The sequence below is a fragment of the Gymnogyps californianus genome, chromosome 1 (assembly GCF_018139145.2).
Source record: "Gymnogyps californianus isolate 813 chromosome 1, ASM1813914v2, whole genome shotgun sequence".
Classification (NCBI taxonomy): Eukaryota; Metazoa; Chordata; class Aves; order Accipitriformes; family Cathartidae; genus Gymnogyps; species Gymnogyps californianus.
The window spans coordinates 85,778,440-85,793,139 of NC_059471.1; the positions used below are offsets into that span (position 1 = coordinate 85,778,440).

Genomic DNA, 14,700 nt, shown 5'->3' on the forward strand with positions numbered 1-14,700 from the left:
AGTAGTCCTTCCTTTGATTTTTTTCCATTACCACTGCAGTCTGCAAAAAAATCTGCTTTAGTCATTTAACTTCTTGTGAAGGAATTGGCAAACTTAAGGAAAATCAGCCACTGCTCACTTCATCTGCTTCTTCTACATGCTGATAGCGCACCTCAGTTCAGCTTTTCCACCTGAGTGGGAAAGAAAATAGTAGTGCTAGGTCTGAGATTTGGAAAAAAAGTGTTAATCTCTATTTTCATTATAATATTAAAAGGGAGTTTTACAGCTGCTTGTTGTAGATATGATTTATCCACCTTTATTAACTGTGTTTATTGACAGAAGGAACAAAGGTGAGGTGCCTCAGGTGACTTGCTAGGGCTCAGGACATGGCTGGTACAGAGCACACTACTACATGCATAGGCTGTTCATGGCCTTAGGCAGATGGAGATCCAGGCCCCACCTGTGCACAGGGAGGGATGGGGGGTACTGTGAGCTGCCCCTTGTCACCCCTGTGCGGGTGACCTGTTTCTTGGTCTTGCAGATATTGGGAGTTGCAGACATGGTTAAGGCTGAAACACATGAAGAAGTGTATGGTTTATGGTAAAGCTCCCCTTTGTCTTGCTTGCTTAAAATTTTCATGTTAGAACTGAAGTTGTTAAGACTTGATAACTGCTCGAAAGGCTTTATTTTTGTCTTGGTTTGTTATTTCCCCCTTTCTAACACCCCATGCTACAGATACCAGAACCCAAAATGAAACAGAAAGATTCCATAAGGTACGTGTTTAATAGACGGCTAAGGCCGTCTATGCAAAGGAGCTGACTTAGGGTTTTTTTGGGAAATTGTATATCAAATTTGTGTTGTGTGGTTTGTGGTTATGTTTGTCCAGCTACTGGCTGTGTGCATTCTTTACTTCAAGCTCTTGACTGCTTGCCCCTCTAAGTGACCTTTGCAGCACCTGTGCTACCCCCGCTGATTTAAGCAAAATCAGTGGTGAATAGAGTGATTCTTAATGAACTGCTTCCACTTCTGCTGAATCACAGTCTTAAGATGTAAGCCACGGTGAGTGTAAACATAACAAGCAGAGAGGCTTCAAATTGGCTTTGCCATTCCCAAGCATTTTTTAAAACCCACGATTCTCTGGCTTTTTTTTCATCAGTGTGTGCTCACTTAAATTAGAGTGATAGCATATGGTTCAAAAGACCTCTCCAAGAAGATAGTATATAATATTCTTACCAGAGAATAGGTTGCCTGTTCTTCTCAGTATGTGATGAGAAAGCTACCTGATGATTTTGTGATCTGTTTTTCCTTACATTATAAACCACTCAGTCTTCACTATTCATCTTGTCGCTTTCCTCTTTTTAATCTGCTTTTTCAGAATATATTTTTCAAAGAAAGAAAGCAGCTACCATCTCATTAACACAGCAGTGCTTTTGATGTGATTGTTTATCTGTTGTACCCTGAAGCTTTTTTCATCGTCTCATCCTGCTTAAGATGTCAGTGCAGTTTAAGTTGTGATTGGAATATTATATAGCTGTGTGTCTTGTTCTTATTCTGCTTCTGATTAAAGGCTATTTTTCAAGGGTTTGTGGGAAGTAAGAATTAAAACCTTTTCCACCTTACACTTTTCTCCCTCCCTCCCCGAAAAAATCTGCATACCTACTTAGCCTTTCAATGGAAAGATATCTGGTCAGAGAAAGCTGGAAACTGTTTTTCCAGCAAAAGGTTTACTTACTCTTTTGTGGGCACATTGAGGGTGAGAAGGCTGCAAACATGTCCTGGGCAAAGTGGTGGGACTGGAAGTCCAAGGCACCCCTGACTGTGCCTCTCAAGGTCACCGGGGCAGGAGCCACACCTCCTGGAGCCCCCCTACAAAAAGGAACATAAAACAGTGCTGTTTTCTGCAGTTTCACTGCCCATGATGCCTCCCTTACAGCATTAACACCCTTCCAAGGCTTTTTGCATAGAGTGATTCTTGCAGTGGGGAGTAAGTCACAGCTGGTTGCAGCTTACAGCGCCTGGAATGGAGTGAAGGAATAAATGTTTGGAGCATTATAGAAATCTTCATCCTCTTAGTGGGCTCAAGGTCCATCTAGCTTTGACCTGATGGCTGGGGATCAGTATCTGGCAGATGTAAGAGCACTCCTCAGGAGTCAGAGGTGCTCTCAGGTACCCCAATGGTTAGTCTGAAGGCACACGGATGGTGGCAGAACAGAGAGCTTATTTCAGAGCCGCAGAAGTAGCTGATTCCTTGTTACCCTGATAGTGAGTACATCCTTGGCACTGGTGTCTTTGACTTGCCTTGAACAACTCCCACGGTGAGGTGGTCTTGTCAGGAGAACCAGGTCCCTGGGCTTTCTGTGGCCAAAATGACTCCACATAGCTCTGGGTTTTCGTGTTTAACATGGAATATGGCTGTTGTCCTGTAGGGTAGTTGTATAGGGTCTGCTAATAGCAAAGGCTCAACTCACTGAGCTTGGGCTAGACCTCTGGTGTCAGAGTACAAAGCAGGTCGTTCCCTGTGCTCCCTGTAGTCAGTGGAGAGATGCAGATGCTGGCAGAGGGTATTTCATTCTGTCTTAAGACATGTGCTTGAACTAGGCATGCCGAGAGTTTTCATCCCTGTCTTTCAATATGGATTGAAAGAGCCTTGACAGCTTCGACTAGAAGATGACTAAAATGAGGGGGGTGCCAAATCCTTCAGAATTAGTCCTGCATGGGGCTTGTCGTGAGCTGGGGTACTTGTCAGCCAGCGTGCTAATCCCCAGGCTGCATTAGGGCATCCATTACTGACTGCTCTGAGATGAGACAGTTATCCTGTGCAGGAAGAAGCCTTAAAATCCAGCTGAAAGACTGCCTGAGGAGACGTAAGCGCACTCTAAGGCTAATGACCATGACTGGCTTTTGACGACTCATCCAGAAGTGGAAAATGGGGTGTACTTTGCAGAGATATGCCCTTCAGGGAAGGAGATTAGGTTTCCCAGCCTGGGCATATGCCAAAAAGGAAGCGAGGCTGCGAGGAAGGCAGGCTCATGTTCAGAGGTAAAGCCATGGGTAGCCTGCTGAGTCCAGGAAGGGAGGGCCAGAGGAGGAGCAGGCATGGGCAGGTGTCTGCCTCGCTTGAAATGCTGAGAAGACCGCTGACTCTGAAGGAATCATGTCAGATGAGGAGAGCCTCTGGCCAGAACAGGCAAGCAATGAGGAATTTGGGTGGTCTGAGGAACTGGCTCTGTGGTCTGCAGCCACCCGCTTCCTGAGAGGTAGGGCACAGAGGGAGATGCCGTCCAGAGACCTGCTGCTAGAGCTGGGACTAGACTTGGTGCAGATGTGCTTGGCTGATCAGTATGTAGGAACCAGCAGTTTCAGTTCATGGGTGACGTTCTGGTGTCCAGCCAGACAAAGCTGTAACTGTAGTGGAAGACTGCAAATCAGACTGTACTTGGTGGAAACAGTGAACCCTGAGCACCTTGCTGTTACTTGATGCCTTAATCCATTTACATGGCTGTACACTGAATGTGCTAATCAGCTCACAGCAGAAGAGCTGATTTTTAAAAAAAAAAGGGGGGGTTTTAATCCAGAGCTGATAAAAAGTGTATTTTCATCTATTTATTTCTTTAATATGGATATTATCCAGTTACTAGACAAGTTGGCCTTTATGAATTCATAATTTATGAGGCCGCATGCCAGTTTGGGCTGCTGTGAGTTTTGAGTCACAGCCACAGGTATTCCTCCAGCAATAAATAATACATTTTTATTTCCAGTTGCATCTAATCAAGGTCACAGAAAACTTACCTGTAGCCCAGCAAAAAGTGTTTACAACAATCATCTCACAAGAGCAACTCTGCAACAGCAGCTGCCAGAACACTGTCCTCTAGGTTCTGGTTCTCTCTTTTAGAATAATATATGATAAAGATAAACTGCAAGAAGAAAACACTGAAATCTACTGTTCACTCAGTTACATTTCAAGGGTATGTCAAGAAAATATTGGATTGAAGCAATTAGCAATGTTCCTGCTTTCTCCATGTTCCAGGAAAATTAGAAGCTATGATGCTCTACTTTTACCACTATGTTTTTGTTTACTTTATTTCATCCAGTGGTTTTATGGCAGCCAACCAAAAGCTGGCATTGGCTCCTAGTTGTATCAGAAAGTGCTTTGCAATCCACTGTGAATAAATAGGATTTTGTTGATGACTTTTTAAATAATCACTGACCTGCTGGTATTTAGCCTAAAAATTTTACACAGAAAATAAAAGCAATAAAAGTGAATCTTTAAAACCTGTATTAAAAGTGTAATACTGAACCTTAAACAGATGATGGTCATTGAATGATCAGCCATGACTTTTGAATCTCCTTGTTTTGTGGGGGAAGGAGAACAAAGTCTGTAACAGGTTATGTTTCTCATTACCTATGAGAGCAGATTGCTCCACAACTTCAGTGCAAAACGTTTTGCATCCTGACCACAGCTACTGGCTGTTGGGACAGAGTTTTTGCCTGTTTTTTCATTTGGTTGTTTTTTGCTTGGTTTGGGGTTTTTTTTGTTTGTTTGTTTGCTTTTAGTATTGTGAAACAATCTGGGGAGACCTGGAGCTCTCCCACTATACAAGTTAGCCACTGTAATACTGCAGCAAGTAAAGCATCAGTTACATTCAACCATTTCTGGTCATGCTGTTACGGCCCTATGGGGGACTGGTGGAGTTTCTCCATTGTTGGTTTTCTTCCCTCTTGTTCCAGTTTCTCACATTTTCACCAGCCCTAGTGTTTCTCAGGTGGTGGATGAAGGCTTATGTTTAACAGAATTTGAAAAGAAGATTGATGTTCCAGACTCCTATTATGGACCACGACTCTCATTCCCCCTTACTGTTGAAGATGCCAATGCTCTTCTTCATGCTTTCAGGAATGAACAGGTAAGTTGCAACTAGTTTGATTTCTTTTTGCTTACTTTACATCTCTGTCAAGTTGTAGCTCCACAATCAGTTGAATCCAATGTAAGGCTAAACTGGTGCCCAAGGAGATACTTCACCCTTCCTTTCCATACCATTACCCTTTCCTGCTAACCCCATGTGATCATATGGGTACATGGTGAGCTGTCTTGGGAAACCGATCTGGCTGGAAGCTAACACAACAAAATCAAAAGCAGTCAGTTCTCAGCCAGACCAGTTCCCAGATTTGATTCACTACTTGGCTGCATGACCACCAGAGCCAGCACTGGGGAGGGGGCAGTGACTAGTGGGGACTTCCTCTTCTAGCACTGAGATTACAGCGATCATGAAATGGAAACCCTTAGCGGCTGCAAGGCAGGGGTTATCAGTGAAGGTGCAGGACTGGGGAAGGTGTCCTAAGCTAACCTAGAAACTAGTTATCATCTCTTTCTGGGTTAAAAGTGTTCCTTGTGTGGTCCTCTTTCTTTTGTCCCCCACCCTATTCTTTTTAGAGGAATTGAGGTGTAAGGGTTAATCGCCTCATTCCAGTGTGCAAGACTCCACCATAATGGAACAGTGAATATAAAGCATCGCTAATGTAGCAGAACAGAGTGATAGCGCAGGGTGATAGCTTGCTGTGTGCAGCTGCCAAGGCAGTGAGAAGGTTGTTGCTGATTCTCGATGTTCCTGAGCAAGCCCCTTTGCTGCCCTCTTACAAGATGAGGGTGGGGCAGGGAGGCATTACATGGCACAGATTTGTTTGATCTTGTGGTCATTTGTGCTTAACAATATACTGTATATAAAGGATAAGGGTCTATCTTGCTTTTTAATGTACTAAATAATGGTGGGGGGGGTTCTGTAATTTTCTGTGGAGGCTGATATTAAAAGTAGCAAAATATAAAGCGCATGATAAATGAGCCCACCCAGACTTCACCTTACTGTCGGCTCTCTCTTCTCTTACTATGGTTGGCATTTTATTAAGGAAATGATTATATGTAATTGGCCTTTTTTGTTTGCTTTAAAAACATGAATCTTGAAAAGTCAGTCTGTAGCTCATCTATCTCGTCTACCAAACTTCCTCAGAGCTGTGTTTGAATTAAAAGCCTTAAAGATCACTGACTGACAAAATTTTCATAAAAAGCATTAGCAGAGAAGACCAGAAGCTTCAATGTTGCATTGTCATAACATCTTCACAGTGAACAGGAAGATAACTCTTACTAAGGCAACCCTTGCTGGAGTTTCCCTCTCATTATTTTTGCAATTTGCTGAAATATCATTTATAGCCTTTGGGGTTTTTTTGGTTGGTTTGTGGTTTTGTTTTTTTTTTACTCACAGCTAGAACTACATCCTTTTTTTTTTTTTTTTTCCACCCAGTTACTTTGAACAGATGACCTTATGCAATGATTCTGAGTGCTGTATAACTCAGTCTCTTATCCTTTCTGTAGATGGGAAGAGTAGAAAGAGTACACTAGAAATAAAATGGGAAAATATGTAAAGCGAATTCATTAAGGGCTCTATATCCATTCACTGGGAAGCAAGTGCAAAGCTATGAACACTCCTAATTCCCAGCACTAAACCATACAGCCTGTAATCATGTCTGGAGGTCTGTAGTATAAATAATCTTGGCAATACGTGTCTGATATTAATAAAGCAGACAGATGTATCGCTACTTCTAGTACGTCTTCCTTTTCTCCCTGCATTTTTTTCTCACAGCTGCTTCATGCCCGCTATGTACTGCAGCTACTATGTGAAACTAGGAGAGTTCTCAAGGAGATGCCAAATATCACCCATCTTTCAACTTCCTACTCCAAGGAGATAACTGTCTGTGGTAAGGTGCCAGAGAAGATAACTGCTCTGGGCTACGGGTTGATACTCTGAGTGGTTAGAGAATGATACAGACATTTGCAAATGTTGCCATTACAAGAAAGTTCTCGATGCTTTTTTTTCCTTGTTTTTTTCCCCCCACAAATGCATAAATTGGAACAAACAAACAAACAAAAAAAGGTTCCTGAGTCACATTAAGTATATTTTAAGAAAGTCCCTCACCTCCTCTTTCCTTTTCTCATTAAACATTTCTGAGTGAGTCAGTGTTAATTCAGCTAACACTGCAGTGTAGCTTAAATATTCCTGCAGTTCCATCTCTAAAATGCCACTGGGTATTTTGATCACTGGCTGCAAGTCTCACCGCTTTCTCCTCTTACTGAGAAAAAGACTTTACCATCATAATTCACTCAATAATGATTTTAATGAGGGCTTAATAGGGGTGGCAAACAAGACCTGTCATTGACAGCATGACTATCTAGAATAAATTGAAATTATAATAAACCCTCATTTCTGAAGGGACCCAAGAGGATGGATCAGTCTTCATACAACCAACAAATTAGTCTCACAGAATGATGTGATGTTTCACAAGGTAAAGAACTAAGAGCTCATTGCCCATCTATTTTGTTATGCTTTTGTAAATTATGGATAAAGAGATGCAGTATCTTGACTCGCCACAGAATGCAAAAGCTGCAAAACAGAACAGTAATGGTGACATTAACTCTTGACAGCTAGCAGTGTGTGCTGTGTGTAATAGTAAAGTGGTATAAGGAAGGGTACTATGACACATGCAAAACAAATAATATTTTTAAAGATGTGGTTATGCACCTACTTTGATTGCCAGGAAAGGGTTTGTTTAAATGAGGTTTTGTATAAACAACAATTTGTTAACCAAACTGACAAAACCTCTCTCCAAACCAAGGAAACACAGATTCATACTTGTACGCTACACAGCATGTTCTTACTAAGCAAAACATACCTCCTCACGTTTGTATTGCATTTGCACTATGTAAGCAGCATCTAAAGGGGTCCCTTTCCTGCCATTGAAACTAATAGCTTTTGTAATCAGAAAGATCCTCTGCAGAAGATGAAAGACCAATTTTTAGACATAACTGGTCCAGAATGTTGATTTGCTTAAAATAAGGTATCCCTCTCCCTGTTTTCTGTTAATTTCAAATTAGTAATGCAGACTAAATACACATCTGAAATGTTTGCATCCATATACATGATGAAAATCTATCATAGCTTGAAGGACTCCTTAGAATGACTTCAGCAGGCTCATAATTAATAAAAAATTGCACAGAAAACATGTACACAGGGTAAAAATGTCACTTCTTTTTTCCTACTCATTGGTGGTGAAAGCATATTATCACAAGATAGGTTTTGAAACCGTTCTGTGGCTTTGTGGTGGTGAGTCACAGACATGAGAAGGTTGGTTTTGTGAGCATGAAACTCAGTCATATGCAGAGGGGAGCTATGCTGCAGTCATCCTTTGTGTTGGGGTGAAGTCCCCCTGCCTGTTCCAAAATAAACCTCTCGGAAAGGGCCAAATCTGTCATTCCTGTGGCCTTAGCACTGAGGCATACAAGCATGGACTGTTCTTGACACTCTCCACCAAATCCTGCCTGTAGTAATCAAAACCTGGCCCTGAATCAGACAGATGTTCAATCGTGCTGTATGTAGTGGGCTACTTAGGAAATTTAAACCTGTTAGTATGTGGAAGTCTATCGTATTTCTAAATGTCTTTTAGGGACATTTTGTGGTTTTCAGGTTCATAATATGTTTGTCATCTTACTCCCATTTCCCTGACTGAACCCTTGGCTGTGTGACTGGTCTGATCTTCAGATCCAGCTGGAAAGACAAAAACTTTATGCAAGACAGTTGTATACTCTTTTAAGTATTTAATTGCCAGATTTTACAAGCAGCTTCAGCACATACCTTAAAATGAAGCTAGTCCTAATACAAGGCAAATTACTAAGGAAAACATGGGGAAAAACTTGTAAGGACTAACTAATTCCAGTTTTTTCCTCCTCTGTGAGAAAATAAAGAAAAAAAGAAAATCGTGGTTTTGTTTCCTGTAGGAGATTTGCATGGAAACCTGGATGATCTTTTGCTGATATTCTATAAGGTAAGTAGGTAGTCTGTGATGTAGCATTTTCACTTCATGACTTGTTGTTAAGAACACGTATTTATGTCTGATAGATTTATCACTGTTAGAACTGTACCTGCGGTGTGCATGTACCACACACACAAATCCTGCCACAATTTGAATGGTGTCTTTGTCATAGCTTTTCCTTCTCCATATCCTCCTGCTCACTGTGAAGGAGGAGATCCAGGAGATCTTTATCTTCCTAAATGTTGAACTGGAGCATGAACCAAAACTTAAGAGGATTCCTTCCAATGTCTCCAAAGTCCTGCCACTGTTTTATATACCATATTGACTAAAGTCTTCTAAAATCAGGAGCTTAGTTCCTGATGTAACACTATACCGTGGATAATTTTGGCCCTCTGGAAAAAAAGAAGAAGCTTTCATTTAGGCCTTCCATTGATACCTGCAAAGTGTTTTTTATTATTATTTGTTTATGGGAAACAAAAAAGAGTGCTATCTGTTTAAAAGCTTTTTAAGTCTTGGAAGCAATCACGTAGTCTGTACAAAATGGAAATACCTTGGGCACCCTTTACATATCCTTGATCACTTTTTAATGTTAAAAAAGCATAGCTCTGTTTTACCGATGTGTAAAAAATTAAGCTCCAGGCTATCTTTTCCACAATCGTATATTTAACTGAAGATGCAGGAAATTTCCTATATTTAGTTTCACATTTATCTTTAGCATGAATCACCACCTTTCATTTAGCAGATACCGTCTTTGATTTGAGCTTTCCAGGGGAAGGGATTTGTGTCTGATCCTTATACATTCATCTACACTGAATGGAGACTGAAATGAGCTAAACCAGGTGTTTAAATGATGTAATTCCCCCCCTGCTTCCAACTTTGTTACACTTTATCTGACACTTGTTGAATGGAAACTTGCTTGTTTTGCCCAAGTGCATACCTGAAGCCTGTTGAAGTATAGTCAGACCTTTTTACAGAGTTCTTTTCTTATTAATCAATCAATTACGTTTAGCTGGTCCTTGGCTTGCAGTGTTTTAGCTGTTATTTTAATTAGACAATCTTCCTTTTTGAAACTGGAATAAAAGTATGATACAGATTGGTTTCATACACAGGACCTGGAATGGGAAAAAGAACTATTTTGAAGATAAGTGCTCAGATATAGTTATATTTACAACTGCAATCAGCCTGAATTTTACTGTTTTGGAGTAAACAGAAGATGATTCTTTTTCCCCTCTCTAATGGATGTTACAAAGAGAAAAAAAACCCTAAGCAAGGACTAAATCCTGACTTCAGTAAATTCAGAGCCAAAACTCCCACTGACTTCAGGGACTACAGTTTACTCGCAGTCATTCTCTGTTAAGCTTCTAGGGCAGTCCTTCCACCAAACCGAATAAAATGGACAAATATTTTGTCATTTCAAAGTGGTTGAGAAAATAGAGAGCACATGATAGAGCTGCTTAGTTGTTTAGAAGCAAATTAAATGACACAGTATTTTCTGTCCCCTCTGAGCAGTTTACTCAGCCGAGCAGCGAACCCAGTTAGCCTCCGGGATCCACTTTTTTCTGCTTCCCTAACTCTGTTTCAGTTGGAAGGGATTTCTTCCTCTGAGTTGGTGTGAACCACCCGTAAGCTTAAACAAGAGGGTGCAATCCTAAACAGTGCCATGAGGAGTGCAGTGATCTCAGGTCTACGCAGAGCTGTTCAGAGCTGAAATGGCTGCTGAAGCATTTTGGAGGCCTGCATGTAGACCAGGCGCCTTGAGCGTGGGGCTCTGTCCAGGGAAGTTTTATCACAGCACTTTTACAAACTGCCAACAGCAAACGCACAGAAGCTAGCAATCTACAGCTTATCGATACAATGCTGGTTGTAATAGTGTGTATAATTCTTAAACCTGGTTTGGGTGAGGCTAAGATAATTACTTTTTTCTCAATAGCCAGTTTGTAAGGTTCATTCAGTCCCTGCATTAATCTCCATTAAATTACAGCATTTCCTGAAATTCCTTGAAACCCTTGAATTTTAAATGATGTGTTGCTAAGTTAGATTGTTAAATGGATGCTATGGATAGAAATAGCCTGAAGCTATGGAACATGCAAACAACAAACGGAAGTTAATTAATCACTAACCCAGCAGATACAGTAACGATGCCCGGCAGCAAGTTGCTAATCATTAGAGGGCCTCTTTGACATGTCAGAGGCTGCAACAGCCTTTAATTTAGTTTTGCTCTTATTGTTGATCGAAACCACAGAAAAGGAAATAAAAACTTTGCATGAGCGTGGAACAAAACTAAATGTCACATTGAAGTTGGAAGTCCAAAACAAACTCTCATTTAAAACTAGGAGTTGTGGGTAAGCTTTTCCAAAAGAAGAATGATAGAGTCTGGAGAGTGCTTCAGTAGATCCGTCTTCCCATGAGGACTGCAGTTACAGAGTGGCTGTGTGTATACTGGCAATCTGCTGGTGATTCACATGCCTATTGGTTTTAAGGCAAAGCTTTTATTAATTCATCTTTCTGGGAGCTGCTGCTGAGACTCTCCTGTCTGTTCCACTCCTGAAATCCGTCCTTTCTTTTTTAAAACCACTGCAACCCACTGCATTAGCAGAGTCTCATAAATTGCCACTCTTGTGAGCACAGAGCAACCATAGGCCTCTTCTAAGTTAACTTGGAGAGAGCTGGGGAGAGGCTACGGCAAAAACCAAGCAAGCTGTATTTACAGCAGTCAGGATTGTGCCGCTATGGGAACCGAGAGACCAGGATTCACTACTGCATCCCGACATAACAGCACAGGACACTGATTGGGACAAAAAAGGTATTTCCTAATGGATTCAAATTAAATGTTTAATTGAGTCCCTGGCCAAGTCATGCATCCTGCAATACACCTGCTAAGGCAGTACACCAGGGAATGCCATAGGAACATAGGAAATGCTGGACACTGATGCAGTAGCTATGTTCAGGAAGTGGGATGTCTTGCAATGCTGCCAAACCTGTTAAGAGTGGCTTCCACCATTGTAATGTGATTTTATAGATGTTCTATTGATAATTCTTGTGCATGCCAATTGTGAAAACAGAGGTTTCCTTTTTCTGGCAAGTCAAAATTTAAATAATATTTCCGATACTCATGATTGGAAATGATGATGTTACGGGTAGTTGCTGGTATACTTTCTGTAACCTGATGGCACCCATTGATGTGTTGATAACTAATCTAATGAAACATACCATCAATTCACAATACTAGCTTTTGATAAGTCACCATTCATAATAAAGCATTGCTCTATATCTACAGAAAAAAACAAGGTAAGAAATACCTGTATGTACAGCCTCTCAGGTTTGTGAGCGTTCAAGTATATCTTTGCCCTGGGTGGGGGCAAAGTACAATGTGAGTAAAATTCAAGTAGTGCTTTCAGGATTAGAGCAACTGGAATCAAGTTCTGCAGAGTTCTGTATTAAGATTTGATGTCCTCTGGACTATAGTCTTTCTCAGGAGTTTTGGAAGCATACACTGCAAACAATGTAAATATATGAAATCCATTTTCTTACTGTGTAAGGAAACATAAGGACCTTCAGACTTGTGTCAGAAGATTTTTCGTGGCTTTCTTGTCTTCCATTCAAAATGAATGACTCCCATTTGCAAGTGCATAAATTCCTGGCAGCAGTTGCATTAACAGAAAAGTATATTTTATTACAAGAATAATGTTCCTTTTGGCCCCTTTCAATTTAATTTAATAGGCAGAGGAAAGGATTAGAGACAACATCATAAGAACAGCTAGAGAGGTCATCTCTTCTCTGATGGCTCATACAGGTTGTCTGATATGGAGGTTTTTGTTCTAAGCAGTGGAAGTAAAGAAATGCTACATTTTAAATCTCTGTATTATGCAGGTTTTTTGCAGATTTTCTAGCAATGTGATCTCATTTAAATGCTATTTCCTTTATTACAGTAGCATAGCAGCGTCTCTAAACGTCCTTGTTTTTGTTTCCTTCTGCAGAATGGTCTGCCTTCAGAACAAAACCGTTATGTCTTTAACGGTGATTTTGTTGACAGAGGGAAAAATTCTATGGAAATACTTATAATCCTGTTTGCATTTCTTCTTATCTACCCCAATGATTTACACTTGAATAGAGGAAACCATGAAGACTACATCATGAACCTGAGGTAGATTTTAGGGGGCGGGGGGGGAGTATCTGGCCTTTCACTAGAAATGTTGGAGCTTTTGAATGCTACTTTAGCCACTGTGACACTCTAAAACAGAAATAATGTTTTATTAGGTATTCAGGTATAGCTTTGCATCTTCGAGATGTGTGAGGGGGGCAAAGAACATCCTCATTACACACAGAAACTTGAACGGGAGTCATGTCTTGTCTCTGACCTAATCACAATCCATTGAAGTCAATGGGCTTAGTGCAGCTTCCAGAGTATCAAATTTGGGGAAGAGGGACAGATGGAAAGGTGGTATTTTAGTTAAAGCATTGGCTTTTTCCATAGCATAGCAAAAGACCTAGTAGTATGCAATATAATGGAACCAGTAAACCAGGAGCTGATATTTCACTTAACTTTAGACTAAGATGTCACTTCCCAAACACAAGGGGCAGGTAAATATCCTAGCTTCTAGACAGTGGAGGTCCATTAGTTGAGAGGTGGCAGCCTGCCCCATTGCAGGAACAGCTGAGACCCTGTTTTCTAATACAGACATTTGTACTCAGCTGTACAGTGCTGCCAAGGGAGCGAGCACAGCCAGGGTCTCTGGCTGTAGTGAAAGTGTGACTTGTAGACAAAATCATCTCACAGACGTGAGAAGTCCTCAGTCCTAGTCCCTACAATTCTAAGCCACCCCAGTAAGTCTTTGGGTGACTAGCTGGTGGGTAACCTGTTGTACCTCTTCTATCATTTGATGCATGCACACAGAATATATTGCTGTTTTACCACAGGCATAAACCTGGGTTAGAGGCCCATGTTCAAAACCTATTAAAGATTCATGTAAGAGAATCAGTTTCACATACTTCCTTTTTCAGCACTTAATTTAAAAAAACCCAACATAAACCAAGATCCGTTACTTTATCTACAAGATAGGAAAATTCCCACCCAAAATAGTGGAAAATATTAACTAAGTCTGTGATGGTACTGAGTGCAAAGATGCATTCCTGTGTGTGGCTCTTTGCTGGGCATTTTGATTAGCAGTGCTGCACATAAGTAAATTTGAAAGCTGAGAGTTAGGGTGTTGTGAAAATGCCCCTTGCACCAAGGATATCTTCGTGTTAAAAGAATGAGGTATCAAAATCCATGTCCCTTGAGGGAGAAAAGACATGATAGACGACATTGTCTAATAAAGTTGAGTGATTTAGGACAAAAAGTCTGTGGAAGTTTTGTGGGAATTTTTGCCCATCATCAGTTAGGCTCCTTTGAAATTTCTCTCCGGTATCTAAAAGGTAAAACTGCTAAGCTATTTCATTTAGATGGGAAAAAGGCCACTTTATTGGTCCGAATTCTGTTCCTGATCTCTTGTATGTACAAGAAATCAGTTTAACGCAATTCTTGAGACAGAGCAGAAGAAAGCACATTTAAACTGAGGTGAGACAGAATGGCAGGAGAAAAAGAGGGCTAGAAAACTCCTGGCAAACACTATAGCACAGAAGATCATGCAGAAGGGGCATACTGAAAACCAGTTCATGATGCTGTCCTGTTTTCAGATATGGCTTCACAAAAGAAGTTTCGAAGAAGTACAAGGTAAGATTTCTCCTCCTTCCCCTATATTTTCTTTGTAGTCTTGCACATGTAAAATGAAACTGTGTAAACAAGGACATTTCCAACCAGTTTATTTAGGTGTAGTACAGAATGACTTTAGTAATGTAGGGGAAATTATTTTGGATTATCAGTGGAAT

At 40.8% G+C, this 14,700-nt stretch overlaps 1 protein-coding gene across 1 annotated transcript in view; it reads left to right on the forward strand.

The window, feature by feature from the left end:
• The window catches only part of PPEF1 (protein phosphatase with EF-hand domain 1), a 42,805-nt gene that overhangs the window by 18,610 nt on the left and 9,495 nt on the right, over positions 1 to 14,700 (forward strand). The window contains exons 5-9 of the mRNA XM_050902436.1: positions 4,708 to 4,880; positions 6,609 to 6,723; positions 8,798 to 8,844; positions 12,810 to 12,976; positions 14,509 to 14,545. Coding sequence (XP_050758393.1) covers positions 4,708 to 4,880; positions 6,609 to 6,723; positions 8,798 to 8,844; positions 12,810 to 12,976; positions 14,509 to 14,545 — 539 coding nt within the window. The remainder of the gene's footprint in view (positions 1 to 4,707; positions 4,881 to 6,608; positions 6,724 to 8,797; positions 8,845 to 12,809; positions 12,977 to 14,508; positions 14,546 to 14,700) is intronic.